Genomic DNA, 18,478 nt, shown 5'->3' with positions numbered 1-18,478 from the left:
GTGTTCTTCAGGTGTGTCGGGAATACCAGCGGGGTAACTGTACACGCGGGGAGAATGACTGTCGCTTTGCCCACCCGTCAGACAGCACTATGATCGACACCAACGACAACACAGTCACTGTGTGCATGGACTACATAAAGGGCCGCTGCACGAGGGAGAAGTGCAAGTACTTCCACCCTCCAGCTCACCTGCAGGCCAAGATTAAAGCCGCCCAACACCAAGTCAACCAGGCTGCGGCCGCTGCAGCCATGGTACGTATATCTGTCCACAGATTACACAATGAGGCAGGACTCAAACAAAGGAACAGCTAAAGCACCGTAGCATCCTCAGCCCTATGCAGCAACAGGAACTAACGCCAGTCAGAACCATAGATTCTATATAAAGATGGACGACACATCTCTACTTCCTGCCACAATCCAGAAACGAAGTCAAAGTATCCTGGATGAGAACACTGCCATCTCAAGCATTTGGAGCTAGAGCCTGCGTAGTAGCGATCAGGGGAGGCAGCAGGGATAGCAGGGTCCCGCCGATACGCTCGCTTGATCAACATGAGTCAGTCTCAGCCGTCAAACATGACATTTCACCTCCTTTTTAAAGCATCAAAAACTTATTTAAACCAAAGTCATCATAAACTTGAGCCCCTGAACAAACATCAGTGTGATAAGAAGTACTTTTATGTTTTTTGACTTTTTAGTGTGGTACCGACCTCTCTGCTAACATAGAGGAGACAGGACTTCTGACCTATACTGCAGTCAGCCACCAGGGGGCGACCGAGACGCTTTGGCTTCGCTTGACATGTCGTCCATCTTCATATACAGTGTTTAATCAAAATACATCAAATAAAACCAAAAGTCAAAGGACGAACCAGTGTTGATTTTATACGATGACCTAAAATAAATCGTTAAGCCCCTCTAATGTCAGCTTGATAAACATGACCTGGGTACACCCTCTCTGAGTTGGAGCACATGTATACAACAAGCTCTGTTTCAGTCAACATCTTCTCCCATGTGCTTCTACTCAAGCTCCGAGCACACATTCCAGTCTGCGCTGTTCCTGCTCTCTGCAGCTCCGACTCGATCCGCACTGAGAGTGGATGTGTGCTTTATCAGCAGCAGGCTGTAGCGATCATGCCAGTATGTGACTGAGCCTCCTGCTCGCCGCCTCCTGCTACTCCTTGTTTTGCTGCTTTGTTAGTTGTACATTTCGCTGTCAGTTCACAGCCAGTAGCTGTGTTAAATTATTAAGTACCATTCATTCTGATCTTGTTTCTGCTATGCACTGATTATGTTCTATCAAAGGACACAACTGGGTTTTGCACTGTAGATGGTATTATGCAGCAGGTAATCCAGAAAAGAGGGTGTGCTTGATTTCAGTTAACCTTTTACAGTTAATCAAATTACTCATACGATAACCTTTTAGACTTAATTAGCTTGAATGGCATTTTGAATGACAATTAGTGGCGGAAATATATGGATTGAATTATCTTCAATAGCTGTTTTAAAGCAGTATACATAAATAATGGAATACTTTTTTCCCCTAGTATATTTAAAAGGACATATTAAATAGATTTGATTCAAATCAAAGCTAACAGGATCTTGTATACCACACCAATTAATTATCTTTTAACCTCTCCCCTATTTATACTTCCTGGTTATTAACATATAATTCTGTTCAAGTGCACAAACAATGGATATGAAAGACAATATATATATATATATAAATACAGCAAACATAATAAAATATATATAAAATATTTACAGCAAAAAGTAAAGTTGAATAAACGAGACAACTAGAAAGGCACTTGCAACAGTCCCTTTATGAAACCACATTTATTTGGATTCTTATTTGGATCTGCACCAAATACTAATGAATTATGCTCTGAGAAATCAATGAAAATGTTTTGTAATGCTAAAACATCCTTTCTCACAATGTTAAAGAACATAAAGAAAAATGTCTGCCTCCTGATCTGCATCAGAATTTAAGGTTTTCTTCCTTGACCCATACCACACAACACATTTACATTGATGACATAAAGCGGTGCGGAGACCTCATATCATAGTCAGCAGTTGTAAGCATATAAGTAAGTACTACTAAGTACAAACAGTATCTGAGGCAGGGGCCAGGTTTTTATATATTTTATTCATAGTCAATTTACTTCAATCAGAATTCAAGAAAACAGGTTAATCCTCCTTTCTGGACGAGAACACTCCTGTTCACAAGGTTAAAGTTGAACTCTGACAATAAGTTATGTGAAGGGCCACAATTCTTCTCAGTAACACTACAGCCATTAATGTGCCTGCCCTAGTCTTGTTATTGTTGTATATTGCATTCCAATGATTTGTTTTTTTATTTGTTTGTTTGTTTTTTTGTTTGTATTTTCACCAACCCACACTGCACTGCTGCCCCCATGATGCACCTCCGCTTGCTGGTTTATGTTATTGCGCTTGAACCCCATTGGCCCCATTGCCATCATGTGTTCGCTGCCTGCTAATTAAGAATCAGTCGGCTGTCAAATCACTGAAGCGACCCCTCGACGCAACTTTTGACCTGGTACTATGACTATTACTATTCACCTTTTAGCTTGGCATGTAGCTGTGGTTGAGTACATAGACTTGAGTACTTTTAATACAGTAGATATTTAATGATCTAAACTGAGAAAAACACTCAGGGGTGATGAACTGATCGCACATTGTAGCATTAAACAAATTGATCAATTTGAATTTTTATTTGAAAAAAAAGAAAATGACTTCAAGACTTTGTATTTCACAGTCAATGGTCAGTTGATCACCCTATAGGTGAATATCCTAATCAATTACTAGTAGCATGGAAATGTAGTATTTTAACAAGGTGATTTAGTGTTTGCATGATGTTGTCACTTCCCATATGCATGTAAAACTGTGTAGGAGGTGTCGCGACAGTCTTAACATGGCTTATAGTGTTAGTTCTCATGGAGTTGGCAGTGCAGCTTCCTCTAACTACATCATTCCTGTTGTTGGTCCAACAATCAATACAATATTTTTTTGTTAGTTATCTTCACAGAAAGATCTAGTTCAAAGTAATTACATTTTGTGCTGTACTATCATCAAATCCTATCATAATGTTGAGGACATTGTGCTGAGGATTGTTTCCTTGTCGTCGTCACTAGAAAGATCACAGCTAGCACCACCGTGTCTTGCTCTGACAGAGGTAGTGTAGTCCACTGCTTGCCTGCCGGTGTTTGTGATCGCGGTCTGGAAACTTTATCTTCTAATGAATTTCTTCTTCTTCTCTCTGTCCTGGATGTCACCGCTACCATCTGTTTGATTTCCTTCACTTTCCCGTCCCTTTATTTTGGTGTTGTCCCCTCATCAGGGGCTCCCTCCCGTTTTGCCTCCTTTACCAAAGAGACCTGCACTTGAAAAAGCCAACGGTGCCACCACTATGTTCAACGCTGGCATATTCCAGTACCAACAGGCCCTGGCCAACATGCAGTTTCAGCAGCAGGCTGCCTTCATACCATCAGGTGAGACTCTTCTCTAACCCTATGTTTGTGGCAGTGATTTCACCACGACTGTTAAATCAAATCACATGAAGTTTCTCATTATGTTTTGGCATTAGTTGCGAATGACTGAATGAGTGTGTGATTTCATTGTTGGTGAAAACATGGAAAAATTTACATTGTCGTACATGTGTGGTCTGCATGGGTGTGTGGGCTGTTGTTTTTTTAAGATACTGTAACTCCTACTTTCTGCACATATCGGTATTTAGTAGGACTTTGTTTCATAGTTATTATAGTAGTATAGGTGTAGTATCACACATTGTGATAGAATTAGTCTTTGTACCTGCCACTATGATAACAGTCGACTACTTATACAGCTAATAGCAGTATTAGTAAATGGCTTAATCTAACACCTTTAAATAGAATAAACAGCCTCCTTAAATTCAATCAAACCAAAAATGCACACACCCATACAGTGTAGATTTCAAATCCCTCAATATTTCTTTTTTTTCACATCAAGATCCATGAATTATTCCTGAAGAAATCGGTGAAAATGTCTATTTGCTCCCACCGAGTTCCGTGGAAATTTGGTGATTAGTTTTTGCGTATTCCCCTTGAAACAGACTACTTACAAAAAACAGACGGAAATATACATGTCAATTCTATTAATTTATATATCTACAACTATATATCATATATCAACTTTCATTATTGTTGTTATTACTATTATCATTATTATTATTGACGACTGACAGGCAAAACCATTGTGGAGCGTATCATTAAAGGCAGAATAACAAGGCGGACGAGATAATCAGTCAACATATGAATTAACCTCTTTTCTCTTGACCTAATTTTGACAGATGACACAGTTTAGAAAGTTGTATTTCATTGAGGGAATCAAACTTGAACTGTTTCTGAAAATTGAAGGAACGGGCCTCCCCTCCATCCCCAGTGGAGATCATGTCCTAAATATACATGCACACGCGCCTCATTTGAACCACTCTCCTCTGGCCACCACATAGTCGTCTTACACTGCGTCCCATATTCTCATCTGACAGCCTAAGAATAGCCTGCCATCGATTCCCGTCTGTGAGCGATACAGCTTCTCAGATCCTCACATGTTTGGCACTATTCGCCTGTCAGGTCAGTGCAACACACTCCAGAGGACTGTGAAAGCAGGTCACTCAAAACTCCCCCCGTGCAAACAGCTGCCGTGCTGCTAACTGCAAAATGGGATAACGTTTTATTTGCCCCTCACTTAACTGAGCAGTTAAACGGTGAACTGGGGCTGGACGGGTGGACAACCATTACTCTCCTCACTTTTCATGCATACTCTTCCTTTGTCGTGCAGAATGTGTGTGTGTGTGTGTGTGTGTGTGTGTGTGTGTGTGTGTGTGTGTGTGTGCGTGCTGTGTAATTATCAGTAATCAATATTGTTACATAATCACTTTGAACTGTTGTATCAGGGTAAAATGATTTAACGTATTCAGAACACAGTTTGAATCCAATACTGTTTGACTTTATAACACTTGTAATCTGTTTTTCTTGATTTCTTCTCCCCCCCTATTCACTCCACTCCCTGTTGCAATGCATGATGGGCAGGCTCGATATTTTGCATGACACCTGCAACAAGTGTTGGTAGGTGCCAGCTTTCCTTACCCATCATTCTTTGAGCCCAGTTTGGTCTCTCACATGTCATTCAACTCACCACACGATGTGAGCACATTCTCCATTTTTTCAGATTTTAAACTTAGACAGTTGTAATTCCACTCTGGAGTTGTTTATGTGTTTCATCTCTGTGGATTTGGAAGGAACTTGTCTTTGCTCTGCCCCAGTGTGTCTGTCACCAAATGCTTGTTGCAGTTCAAAATCCCCAAACACCCCTGATCTTTAATTTCTACACCACCTCCTTACACTGTCTGGTTATATGTGCTATAAAAACATGAGGAATCCTTACTGGTGGAGGTAGAAGTGATTGTTTCATTTTTGTATTATTTCTTTATGGTAATTCAAATGTATTAATTTTTTTAGAGATAAACAACCAGTTAACTTGCATTGAATTGTTCTAAAATACTGTTTGCATTTTTCTCTTCAATTTTTCCAGTTACCTTGCGCTCTAAAATATTTCCCAGATGTTTCTTCCTCCACATGCATATTTCTTAACTCAGATCTTTGGTGTTGACTTTTTTGTTCATTAGGTTTTCTCATGTTTATTAACATTCTATAGAGAGACGTGTATATGAAGTGTTTACTTCAAAAAATTAAAGTTAAAAAAGCTTTTAATCTGCTCTGGTTCAACTGCCTGTGTGATCTTTCCCTCCAAGTACCCATGATGCACGGTGCTACTCAAGCCACTGTGTCTGCAGGCGCTACATCTGCCACAAGTGTTCCCTTTGCAACCGCAACAGCCAATCAGGTTTGCACCTCCGCTGCTCTCTCTCACTTCTGACTTTTCAGTGTCTGTTAGTTTATTATTATATTTTTATCACATGATTTCAAAGTGCTTCATGATGAAAAATGCATGAATGCACATGGCCCATCTCTGATCTTTAGAGGCTATTCAGAGCATGTGTTTATTTAGATAATTACTATGCATATTTTATCATCAATTTGGGTAGGAGTGGTGTTTGTCCTCATTTCAACTAATGTCTCCGTCTCCCTCCCTCTCTCCCCCTCTCCTCTCTCCCCCTCTTGTCCTCCCTCTCAATCAGATTCCAATGATATCTGCTGAGCATCTGACTAGTCACAAGTATGTGACCCAGATGTAGGAGTCTCAATCAGAACAGTATGTATCACATCATTCGCCAACATCGCACACATACCACATTTGGACCAATGAATTCTGTTATTTTTCTCCGGAACAGCTTTTAAACTATGACATAAATGAGTTGAAACACAAGAAATTTTATTCAGCAACAAAGTCAAGAGAATTTTTGTAAAATCTTTGCTGCTATCCTACTTGTTCAAGAGATGCAGAAACTAAAGGAATAAATCTTAGTTAGATGAGAAGATTAAGACCATTCTTCTGTCTGTAGGTTAAATACGAAGCTACAGCCAATAGCTGGCTAACAATCTAAAAGAAAAGAAAAATGTCATGTTATATGTTTCTGTTTAATCCATAAAACATTTAAACTATAAAAACAACTTGATTGGGACTCAGAGGCTGCAAAACTCTGCCAAGGCCCAACAGTCCCCTGATGAAACCACATTTAAATTTACTAGATCCAGATGTTCATTTGGATCTGCACCTCGTTTGACACACTCATGAACATTTTCTCATCAAGATACTTTAATTATTCTGGCAAAATGTTGAAAAATCCTATCTCGTAAAGTTTTAACATTGTGATAAACAAAGTTATAAGGATTTGTCCCCTGATCTGGATCCTCACCACAATTTAATGACTCATACTGCATCCTCCCATCAAGTTTAATGGTAATTTCATGAGTCATTGTTGCGTAATTGTACGAACTAACAACAAACAAATATGGATGAAAACACAACCTACTCTGCAAAGGGAGTAAGACTTAACCTCACAGCAACTGCAGGAAATCAGGAATAGCAAATCTGCCTATTTCTCAAAATGCAAAACGATTTCCTTTGAGCAAGATCCATTTGTTTCCTGTTTGCTGGGTGTCACTTGGCCACTGCGGATGTTTTGTGGTTGTGTGCACAACTCGCTGCTTCCTTCTACAGATGAGGTTTAGTTTCATGTTCATGTTTGAAAAATGGCAAAATAAATAAGAAGTTTAAAAAACGCTCAGGTAAGTAAATTGGATTGTCCTCAATTTATTTATATGAAAGATTATGTTTATTGATACACAAACTGAATGTTACGTCATTATTATGTGACATTAACATCAACTCGGCTCAGTATTCCACAAATCTACAGTGGGAGCTTTGGATTTAATTCACTCTACACAAGATTTTTGTGGCCTCGGTGCAACCACCAATCACTCACACTGCTCATAACGGAATGAACACACACACACACACACACACACACACACACACACACACACACACACACACACACACACACACACACACACACACACCCGTTGGAGGGGGATGCAGATGTCTGTGGTGCTTCTGGTTTGACCTCTGAAGCTGCAGTCACATCAGTTAGGAAAAGAGTGTGGTTACTGATGTGACTGCAGCAGCAAAGGTCAAACCACATGTGTTTGACTTGCCTAAGCCATCATGGTAATTTGACGAAACCATGACATTTTTCTAACGTTAATCATATCATAGCATGTAATGTATTTTGTCAGTAGAGATTAAAATAAACATCGTAATTTGGGCTTTTGCAGAATTGTCCAGGATTTATGTTTTTGTCTGTCTCTTGTTGAAACCTTGCCTTTGATGTCAAACAACAGGCTCAGATTTCAAGACAATTACAAACTCAGCCAAACTCTTTGTTGCAAGCTGTCCTTGTGATTTACTTGTAATTCGCTGCGTCTTGTGAACGTCTCCCCAGATGGAAACGGGAGCGTGCTGGCGTGGATTCCGAGATGAGCAGTCACCCTTCATGCCTGTAACATCAAGCGAAGAGGAACCAGAACCCGGACTGGTTTGGAATAAATCTGCATGTTAACATAGGAGGCACAGTTTTTGTCAGGATCGTTTTCTTGTGTATTTCATGCACACTATTACACGACAACAACAGAATAGAACATAATTTGCATTACAGACTGCCTTTCGCTCTGTAGAGGCCACTTACCTTTATTCACCGGACACACTTTGAATGTGAAAATGAGGTAAACGCGCGGAGCAGTCGAGAGGAAAACAATCGACTGTTGTATTGGTACGTCCATTGACCAAGAATCATGACTTATGGTGTTTGTTTAGCTCATCGATTGTTGGTCTTTGACTCAAACGTGTTCATTTGTTTACACAGAGGTGCACCTTGTATTTCAGTTCAAAGAAAACTAATGATCTTACTGAATCACATATGCATGCACGCTGATTTTCGTTACGATTTTTGTTCTGTTATAAAACCAATGATAAGGGAAATTACATGAGTGCACTCAGAGGCGAAATAGCAACTGAATGTGTGTGAGGTGTCTTTCAAACCTTTGTAGCCTACCTTTCTGTCTTTTAAGCACATGTCTTTAACCTTGCAGGCGACCCAGTGAAGTGCCACACATCCGTAAAACACACGAATGGTATTCAAGCAGTGTTGCAAAGTATCAAACTCAACGATTCCCTTTAATCCTTCTCTAGTTTCTCTCACGGGGCAACATGTAGCGTCCGGCGCCGTGACCTGTCAGTACCTGGGATTCCAAACAGACCCACTGCTGATTAGATCCCCCCCCCCCAGATTGTCTGCTTTACTCAGATCTACTGACTGAATAGGTTTTTTTGATTTTTAATTCTTCACGGTTTAGGTCAGTTGTGCTCGTTGAGTCTATTGAGTTGTATGCGAGGTCTCGTCCTGAGCGGCGGAGACCAAAGACTCTCCCATTAGCGACGATGGCGCTATACGATACAACGAATAGCTTTTAAAACAACATGGCGATCAGTCGGTATCCAAACTGCTGTGAGACACATTACTCAAAATCTACGGTGCAACTGGCGATGGATAGGGGATTTGCATGACCTGATTTGTGTTAATTTGTATGGTTATGCATATTTTAAAGGCAGGTTGTAAAGGTAGAGGTTAGTGTGGTGTGTGTGTGTGAGTGTGTGTGTGTGTGTGTGTGTGTGTGTGTGTGTGTGTGTGTGTGTGTGTGTGTGTGTGTGTGTGTGTGTGTGTGTGTGTGTGTGTGTGTGTGTGTGTGTGTGTGTGTATAGTCTGACATATTTATGAATATTTGTTAAATACATCTACCTGAGAGCTGTTTTCAGATAGTCAGCCAAAGTTTTTTGTGTCACTGTTGTTAGATGTTGTGGGTAGAGTTTAGAGGGGCTGACTTTTTAAAAAAAACGCGCGGGTGACTCATAGGCGAGTCGGCAGAAGGGTCGGGTGTTTAGAGTAGATCTCTAGAAGAGTTTTCTTTCTGTTGTCGTTGTGTTCTGGGTGTTCTTCAGGCATATTTAATCGGTGGATAGTACAGGGAAAGTGGCAAGAATATAAACGATTGTATTACTCATCCAAAGCCTTAGAATGTACCATCGGGTCAGCACAATGCAACATGCCATTTTGACTCATCCAGTTGCCTAATCCACGCCATATTAACACACACACACAGAGCACTATGTAATTGTCACTTTTTTTTTGTCAGTGTTTTCTTAACCTTACTGTAGGTTTTTTTCCTTTAGACGAGGAGTGTTTCACTTTATTTTGTTCGGATGACATGTCGATCTTAGTTCTAATTTTCAGTTTGGCTTATAATATTTATCTTTCTTATAATGAAAATAAGGTTTAAAAAAAAAAAAAAGAGTGTGTGTTTGTGTGTTCCTCATGCACAGTTTCCTGAAATTCCATGTAATGTTAATTTGAGTATGATTATGATTGTAAACTCAATATTTTCTACGTTATGCATATTGTTGAACTGTATGCATATTGTTAATTTCTCTAGTCTTTTTTTTGTCCTCTTTGAACAAAGATGTTTTATATGAGTATCTAACAGTGATGAAATAATAGAACAGAGAGGCAGAGTTGTCACTGTGGCAACCGTCGCCGATAACCGAGTAATATTTTAATGATTGTAAGGTTTGTAACTAGTCAAATAATAAGATTAAAAAAAAAACAGACTATTATAAAAAAATCTAGTTCTTAGATGTTTAGAGTAAAGATGTTATTTTCTACTGTATCCATTTCAAATAGTAAACTATTGTTTTAATATTTTTACTCTCCCTGGAAATTGGGCCATGTTGGAAAACAAGCTGCATATTTGATCACTTTTTCAGGGGCGTCGTTGCCGGCGGGATCAGGTGAAGCGAGTACGCGCGCTCGTCTCCTCCTCAGCCAACTGCAAACAACGAGGGGGGGGGGGCGGGGAAATCTCGAGGCGATAAAGGCGATAAAGGTTGACTTTTTTGCACTTCTGTACATAGTCAAAAAAGAGAGAATCATGTATATTGAGATCTTATTTTGAATAAAAAAAAAAAAGATGTCTATAACGACAAGGAATTTTGCTAGGATAACGAAAAAAAAAATATCTTATGAAAGGCTGAACAAAATTGCTTGCATCAAAAAGGGGCGCCGAGTTCTCACGCTCCGACCCGTTTCAGAAAAAAAGGCCAAGTGTTGCTCTTCTTTTTTGTCAGCAGCTTGTAGTTTGCCAGGTAACCTTCCGGAGGAGGCGTCCACTGCCCTCCAGCGTGAGGGCCTGACTGGGTTTGTCTGGTCCCCGAACCTGCCTGTGTGGACAGGTCTGTGTGTCATGGCCGCGCCCTCCCAGGCCCAACCAATCACAACATGTCCTGTCTCTTTACTTTACTCAGAGAGGAATGCATGTTCAAGGAAAAACTACATATACCGTTTTAGAAGGAAAAAAAAAGAACTCATGACACAGTAATATTGAATAAGATAAAACATGTTACACAGAAAGATGTATTTACAGTATACAATATTCTATCAATGTAATGGAATAAAATATATATAAAAAAAAATACAAAAATAGAATAGTGGTTTATTTAGAGAAAAAAAAAAAAAGATTCCTGAGAATATACTCGCTCAAGTTTCACCACTTGGAGAGTTAAAATACATGCAACACAAACACCATAGTTATAAGTATGTTCTTTCTGTTCATGTAAGCTGTGCTTCTAGTAGATGAAACTGACCAAACACGAATGTGGTTCAACATCAAGCAGAATTTAATAAAAGAGCGTATTTTCAGACGGGAATACTTCGTAGCGGTTTGGTCATAAAGTCGTCGGTTAGAAATTTTGTCCTGATCATCTCTCGTCATCTCTCATCTTCTACAAGCACGCATGCTTACGTTTACGATATAGTGTAAAACTGAACCTTTAATTTTTTTTCTTTGTTTGTTGTTTGTTTTCTCTGCTTGTAGTGCCGATATGATGTATTCTGTCCTCTGCCGCGGTTTGTTTCTGCTTGTTTTACTGTTCCGGGCCCCGTGAAAGGATGTGTCAGGTCGGCGATGCCGCTCGCCTGCTGTAGAAAGAGAGAAACCCACTGATTGTCACAGTCTAAAGCCATAAAAATACAATCTCATCAGAATGAAACGTGTGTGAAGAGAGCAGATGTGTGACAGAGGTGGAGGGCGGCACCTTCTGAACCTGCATGAGTTTGCTGAGGTTTTATTAACTACGTGTAAGAACTGAAGTCATGAATGTAATTAACAGAACCTGTCGTGTGCCAACTTTGATAGATAAGAGAAGAAGAAGGTTCTTGGCACATTTTTTCATGAGGCCTGTATTGCTATATTGATTCTTGCTGTTATGAATAAAAAAATGAAATAAAAATCTACAAATTAACTGAAATGAAGTTTGGTTATTTAATCTACTGCACTGATCTGTAGCTAAAGGTCAGTTTGTGTAATTAAAGGAATAGTTACATTTTGGGGAAATACACTTTAAAAATATTCACTAATAGTGAAATGAGAAGCTCGATGTTACTCACATGTCCGCACACTAAATGTGGTGGATCAAGTATTATGCTTGCTTTTCTAAATTCTACAGTGTAGAAATACTCTTTTATGAGTAAAAGTCCTGCTTTAGAAGTATTGACGGGTAAATATCTTTGTTATTACATATTATCAGGTGATGCTATAGGTTATTGATACAATAATGCGTATAATTTTGTGGTTATTGTTAGTTTGACTTTGCTATTATGTTGACATGAATTCAATGCAGTGGTGGAGGAAGTATTCTAACATTTTACTGAAGTAAAAATCAAACAGATAGACACAAACAACTTTAAGTAAGCACATTCTATAAGTTAGTATATTGGTGGTGTGTCCCTCTTGATTACTTTAAAAAATATATAAAGACAATGTGAACATGTAGGGCTGTGCGTTGTAAAAATGTAGTGGAGTAGAAAGTACATCTATTGCTGATATATGTTGTGGGGGGGGGGGGGGGGGGGGTAAAAGTGAAAAGTACCTGAAAGTAAATCTACTCAATTAAAGTACAGATACATAAAAAAATGTACTGTTACAAAGTAAATGGAATTAGTTACGCCCCACAAATATTTCAATGAATGTATGTTAAAATTATATTCATAAAATGAATTAATATTTTGGTACATGGCTTTGATTTGCCACTATATTATTTTTGTGAATTGTGAAGTCGAGGCCCTGAAAACTAATAGAAACAAAAGGTAATCTGAAAACCACAGTAAATGATTAGTTCAATACATCACAGTCATTTTCACTATAACCATTTTGAAGCCATTTAGCAGCTACATTGAAAATTGAATTTATATTAGAGGTCAAAGGTGGAACACTCTTATTAATGCACATTATTTCAAATTCAGCGAACATCTCCTCACAGTCCGTTAGCCGTCCGTGTGTGATGGGAAAAAAGTGTCAGTGGGAAACAAACACAGCAGCTCGGACTCAGCCAATCAGCTGCAGGGGATGAAAGCTATTGTGCAAATTAAACAACAAGAAGAAGAGACGAGGGCGGATGGCGGAAACGGGGACGTGGGAACGAGAGACGTTAGCCCACGATGCCACAGATATATTTTTAGAGTTTCCAGTGCACCCTGTGACTCCACGTCGAGTCTGGTGTTCATTAAAAACCACATTTCAGAAATTTCTACGCATGACGTGTCAATTTGTCCTCCTCACTGAAGCTTCTAATTAGCAGCAAAGATTTTAATTGAGATAGAAGTATGTGCATCGGCTCTTTGGGAAACGAGCTCCAAAATGTTGAGGGGGATTAATTCACCTAATATTTGCACAGTGTGAAGGAGACAAGGTCCATATCAGCGTTTCTAGCTTGATAAATAATAATTAACTATCCCACGTTCACGTCCTTTCCCACACGTGGTTTACAGATGTTGTCAGTTAATGTGGCGGGTTAGAGCCTGAGGGCTGCAGGTCCACAGCTTCCTGCATGTGAAGGCGCATGTTTAGCCCAAATGGTTGAAAACACCATTATATGCAACTATAAAGTTTGATGCCCAGTCACATGAAGGTAAATGAAAACCATGCTGCTTGATCAAGGATGTGATGCACGGTGCAGCCACCAGATAGCACCAGCACCATCTGCTTGCCAGTGGCTTCCAGTTCACTACAGTTCACTGGTGGTTATGTAGGTAGGTATCCTTATTGGAGATATGTAGAGTTTTGTGAATAGGCTGAGATGATGGCTCCTGGTGTTTTTGTATTCTTCTGATCACTCCAGTCTAATCGATGGAATAATGGCGACAGTTGTTGGGGGAAATGAGACGGACAGATGGTCGGATGAACAGACGAATGCATGGAATTCAATCTCAGAATATTTGGATGTTGTTTTACACAGATGTGCCAAACACAGAGCCGGAGTTTGTTGTGGAAATGTTGAGCGAGGCAGTGTAAACAGGAAGCCGCAGGCCATTTCCCCTAATTCATCGTTTCCTTAAATCAGATTATCTGCCTGAAAAAATAATTCCCAGACCTGAGAGTGTTTCTTATTTCTAGTCTCTTCCCAATCTTATACAACCATGTTGGTTCTCTCCCCTCCTTCCCTCATCCCTTTCCCTCCACTTCTTCCTCTGTGTCTCTCTCCCTCCCAGCTTTTGTCCTTCCTCCCCTCGCTCCATCTTGCCATCCACGGGCGTTAGTAGCCGCCTGTGTCGTGTGGGGACTTAATGAAGCAGTGCTGATCCAATAATGGCAGCTTCTGTCGCCCACCTCACAAAGTATGATGTACGGCCTCGTGTCTGCAACGTGTCATGAATCTCACTTACCGCTGCCCCCAAGTTTTTTAATTAGCCTCTCCGTAAGAGCAACGAGGAATGGCCGCATGCGTATAAGTGAGCGTGTGGATGGTCTGGTTGTGTGTATAAAAACATTGCATCCTCCAAACCGAGGGAAAAACAAGGGGGAAAAGACAGAGACGCACTGAGAGAGCCCGTGAACACACAATTAATTTCAGTCGTTTAATGAATTAGCTCGGAGCTGAGGAAAATACGGGGGAAATGCAATAAAAATTCAAACGCATTTATTTGTGCATTACAGATACAGACAAAACAGTGTATAATTAAGGGGCTCAGATAAGCTGTTTAATTTAATGCTTTTTTTAAATTGACCCTGTGCTCTGACCTCATTATGGAGGCAATAATGAGAAACAGAGGGAGGGAGAAGAGGAGGGCGTCAAACAGATCGAAAGAAAGAAGAGAAGAAACAACACGGGGGCAGCTGAGATGTAGACGGAGGAGAGAGCAGGCGACGGTGGCAGAAGTGAGTCTTCAAATCACTGAGGACTGAGAGTAAAAGAACGATGATGTGTTTGCTTTGAGGTCAGAGAGAAACAACGGATGAGGGAAAACGTGCAAACAAAAAAGGGGCAGACAGGTAATTCAGGGGGTTGATACACGATGTTCAAAAAGACAGGCGGCTTGGTTTATCGTCATTTTTACTCTTTGACACTTTCCCTTTAAAAGAATCGTTTCATTGTTTCCATGCACCGAGCTCTGCACCTTGAATTTAAAGCCCCTCTCTGCTGCGTCTCCCTCTCTCTGTTATCTGTCTGCTGAGTCACCACTTGACTTTCACTGAGTGCTGCTTGGAGCGCGGCTCAAACATCCAATTTTCTCTGGGAGTGTGCGTGCGTGTGTGTGTATGTATGTGTGTGTGTATATGTGTTTTACAGTAAGTGTGTTGCTGTGTGTATCTGTTTACAGTAAGTGTCTGGTAGTGCTTTCCTGTTGCTGATGGAAAAAGGGAGTGGGAGAGTCGCAGCAGGTCGCACTAATCAGATCTGCTCTTTTAAGAGGAACGGCATCGATCCGACCTGTTGAGGTACATCTCGGAATTTAACACCAACCGTCTGCCGCGCTGACAACAGCAGGCCGGTAGCTACACTTACTGTTTGTGACAGACAGAAAATTGGGTTAACTCTGGTGTGGGGGTAGCATCCTGATGGTGAACTAGAGAGGTACTTGAAAACACTATTCATTTTCTTCGCTGTGGGACTTTCACAGGGGGTGCAGGCAAGTCAAATAACAGTCTTAAGCTGCTTCCAGACATGCAATGAACTCCAGACATTTTCCGGAAATGCTGTATGTGAGGACGCAAATTTGCATCGGATGTTTACGTAACTTTTCCTGCCAGCCCCCAAGGAAAAGATCTGGAACCAAAACTCTAAGGAACTCTCGAAATTCTAAGAATACAAATATGTCAGGGTTAAAAAAAAAAAAGAGGTGTCATACACGTGGAAAACGCTGACAAAGATTTAGAAAGACGTGATTTAATATTCCCTTCGTTGTGAAATCAGCAGACTTGGACAATCTCTTGCAAAGGCAAACTGAAAATGTCCGCACCCAACTTTCCAGAGTTTATGTCTAAAACTGGCTTCATAGGTTATAGGAGCCTCTAACTTCAGGTCATACAGTGGCTTCATCAAGGGGTCAGAACTCAAAGAGGGAAACCTTGTTTTTAAAGTTTTTGTTGAATTATTAAAAACCCCAAAAAACTGAAATCTTCCATTCAAGTCTTCTCGGGTTAGTCTCGACAAGCTTCACACAAGAAAGGTCGGCTCTGTGGGGGTTTGTGTTTGTCCACTGACGGACAGTGAGAGACTTGTTCTAAAACCACTTTGGGTCACCGTCTCCCCAGTCTAAGGTTTTGTGCTCCCTGCTGCAGGTTATTCAAGGTCCTCTCTGTATTTGGCAGAAAACCATCCCCATAACAAGTCATGCTGGCACTGCCACGCTTCACCGTGGAGATGGTATGAGCTCGGTGATGAGCAGTGCCGCAGTGTGAACTGAAAATGTGTTCATATTATCTTTAGTTTGATCATAATAGAAATCTTTAGTTTAAAAGTTACTTCTATCCTCTACCTCCTACTTTTAATTGTCCTGATTGTCAGTTTTTAATTATAAAATCTGCATGACTTCCAGTCTCCATCGCTCCAGCTTGTGGGTCGCTACGAATAAATAAAACCCAGATTGAGTTTGTCTGTAATGTTCTTTATCATGATTACAGATAAACCTTTTTCCAGCACTATAGAGTCAGCAAGTGCTTGTGTCTTTAAGACTGAAGAACTTTAAAAAGGCCTTGTCTTTCCTGTTTAAATGGGAATTTAATGATGCAGCAAATACTTGAGCGCCAACCTTCAAGCTACAGTCACAACTCCGCACCTCGACCTTGAGCCTCGACCAGACTCAGACCGAATTCGCTGCATTTTGCTGAATATGTGAGCTCTTGGAGAGTGGAAGAAGAAGCAGGTCAGGGGGGGGTTCAGAACAACTGGGATGGCCTTTTACTTACAGAATATGCCTCATACAAAGAGGGCACTGAGGGCACAGCTGTACCCGGAGATGAACAGTCACTATTCACTCGGTGACAGGATGTCCCCTGGCGTTACATGTAGCGGACACAAAGGCAAGAGTAAAGGGAAGAGACGCGAGGTCAGGGAAGGTTGTAGCGTAACGTACTGTAAGATAGCCTTTATTGTAAATTTATTAGGCGGCGGTCTGCCTTTATGAGACTGCGGTGCTATTCGAGGACGAATGAAACAGCAGTTGGGGGAACTTGAGAGAAACCGAGAGCCTGCGAAGCCTCAAAATTATCCCACTGTGATGCCAGAGCCCACAGGAAGAAAGACAGAGAGAGAGAGAGAGAGAGAGAGAGAGAGAGAGAGAGAGAGAGAGAGAGAGAGAGAAAAAAATGTGTTTCAACAGCTGTGGTGTGGGCTACACTGCATCTTTGTGACAGGACTCTGTGGACAGCTCGGAGGATGAGGATTCACATGAGTGAGGAGCCAAAATGGGTTCAAGTCAACTCCGTCACAGTGTCGCCCTCCAGCTCGAGAAGGTGGCGAGGGGAGGAGAGGTGGAGATCTCCCTTCCCAGTCCAACGACACCCTGTTTGAAAGTCTTGTGTGTGAATCAGTATGCCGCTCGTGTAACGTGCGAGTGTGTGTTTCCTCAAGAGCTCCCTCTCCCTCTCTTTCTTTTCCACTTTTTCCTTATCCGCACACTGACGCTATCACCCGATCGGCAAATTAGCTGCTGGCACCTACATCACTGGTGTTGTAATTAATTCTCGGTGATTTAGGAAGAGTGAGAAAAGGTCTATTGCTGAGAGAGGGAGTTTTGTGGATAGGACCCGCAGCTCTCCCCTAATTCTCTTCACTATCTCATCTCATGTATTTTTTATCTCAACTGTTATTTGATCTCATCTCTAATGGCTGCCGCATTAAATTAGTTTTAAATTCATTATTCCGGTGGTGGCTCTGCCTCTTTCCTGAAAATCCCTCAAAAAGATAAACAATTGTACAGATTAAACAATTAGATAAAAAATTTAAAAAAAACTGTTGTCTCTAAAGTGAGTTTAGACTTTAGCTGCTTTCAGACATGTAATGAAGTCTGGACATTTTCCTGAGATTTTCCAGAGTCGGGCTGCATGTGAGAAGGCAAATGTCCGAGTCAGTTGCTCTTCACATTCTCCCGGAACTTTTCCTGCCAACCCCTTATAAAATGTCCAGAACATGTCCGAGTGAGCCCATGTGAGAAAACAGCAGGAAAATGTCCAGACAACTCAAAAAGAGCGAGTTGGAGTGCAGACGTTTTTTAACAAGCAACAGAAGCTCAAGTGAAATAAAAAGAAAAGAAATATCTGTAAAAAGAGGTTTAATACACGTAGAAGATTTCAACTTGGAAAAACTACGAGATTCGCAAGTTTTTGACAATGAGGGCAGACGCTGGAGTTCACGTCTGAAACCAACATAATAGCTGTTTGAGCTACGCTAACCTGCTGCGGCATTTGGCTGCAGCTAAGCAGCAACAAATCAATATTTCAATAACAGAGGATCACATAACAATGTATCAAATGACAATGTGCAAAGTCGCGTACAGAGAAACCACCTGATCGAGGAAATATGACAACATATTCCTGACTCAATACGTTCTCTTACACTTCTGAAACTGAGCCAGGCTC

The 18,478-nt window shown here is 40.8% G+C and overlaps 1 protein-coding gene and 1 long non-coding RNA gene across 7 annotated transcripts in view; one reads left to right on the top strand and one right to left on the bottom strand.

Annotated features, from left to right (window-relative positions):
• Nucleotides 1–8,265, top strand: part of LOC117772827 (muscleblind-like protein 1) — a 62,394-nt gene extending 54,129 nt beyond the window's left edge. For 3 of the 6 annotated variants that reach the window (XM_034604338.1, XM_034604337.1, XM_034604339.1), the window contains exons 5-11: nt 12–251; nt 2,497–2,550; nt 3,352–3,502; nt 5,081–5,116; nt 5,803–5,894; nt 6,190–6,263; nt 7,957–8,265. In XM_034604338.1, the coding sequence (XP_034460229.1) occupies nt 12–251; nt 2,497–2,550; nt 3,352–3,502; nt 5,081–5,116; nt 5,803–5,894; nt 6,190–6,246 (630 nt within the window). In that variant the 3' untranslated portion in view covers nt 6,247–6,263; nt 7,957–8,265. The remainder of the gene's footprint in view (nt 1–11; nt 252–2,496; nt 2,551–3,351; nt 3,503–5,080; nt 5,117–5,802; nt 5,895–6,189; nt 6,264–7,956) is intronic. The other 3 variants (XM_034604340.1, XM_034604342.1, XM_034604341.1) reach the window with 3 other exon arrangements.
• On the bottom strand, nt 8,113–9,197 carry LOC117772831. Its single transcript, XR_004615841.1, has 2 exons — nt 8,972–9,197; nt 8,113–8,936 (listed from the first exon to the last, which is right to left on the bottom strand). It is a non-coding gene; the product is annotated as an uncharacterized LOC117772831 (long non-coding RNA).
• Nucleotides 9,198–18,478: the final 9,281 nt, after the last annotated feature.

The sequence above is a fragment of the Hippoglossus hippoglossus genome, chromosome 13 (assembly GCF_009819705.1).
Source record: "Hippoglossus hippoglossus isolate fHipHip1 chromosome 13, fHipHip1.pri, whole genome shotgun sequence".
Classification (NCBI taxonomy): Eukaryota; Metazoa; Chordata; class Actinopteri; order Pleuronectiformes; family Pleuronectidae; genus Hippoglossus; species Hippoglossus hippoglossus.
Note: the sequence above shows the minus strand (reverse complement) of the source record. Positions and strands in the feature narration are given on the sequence as shown.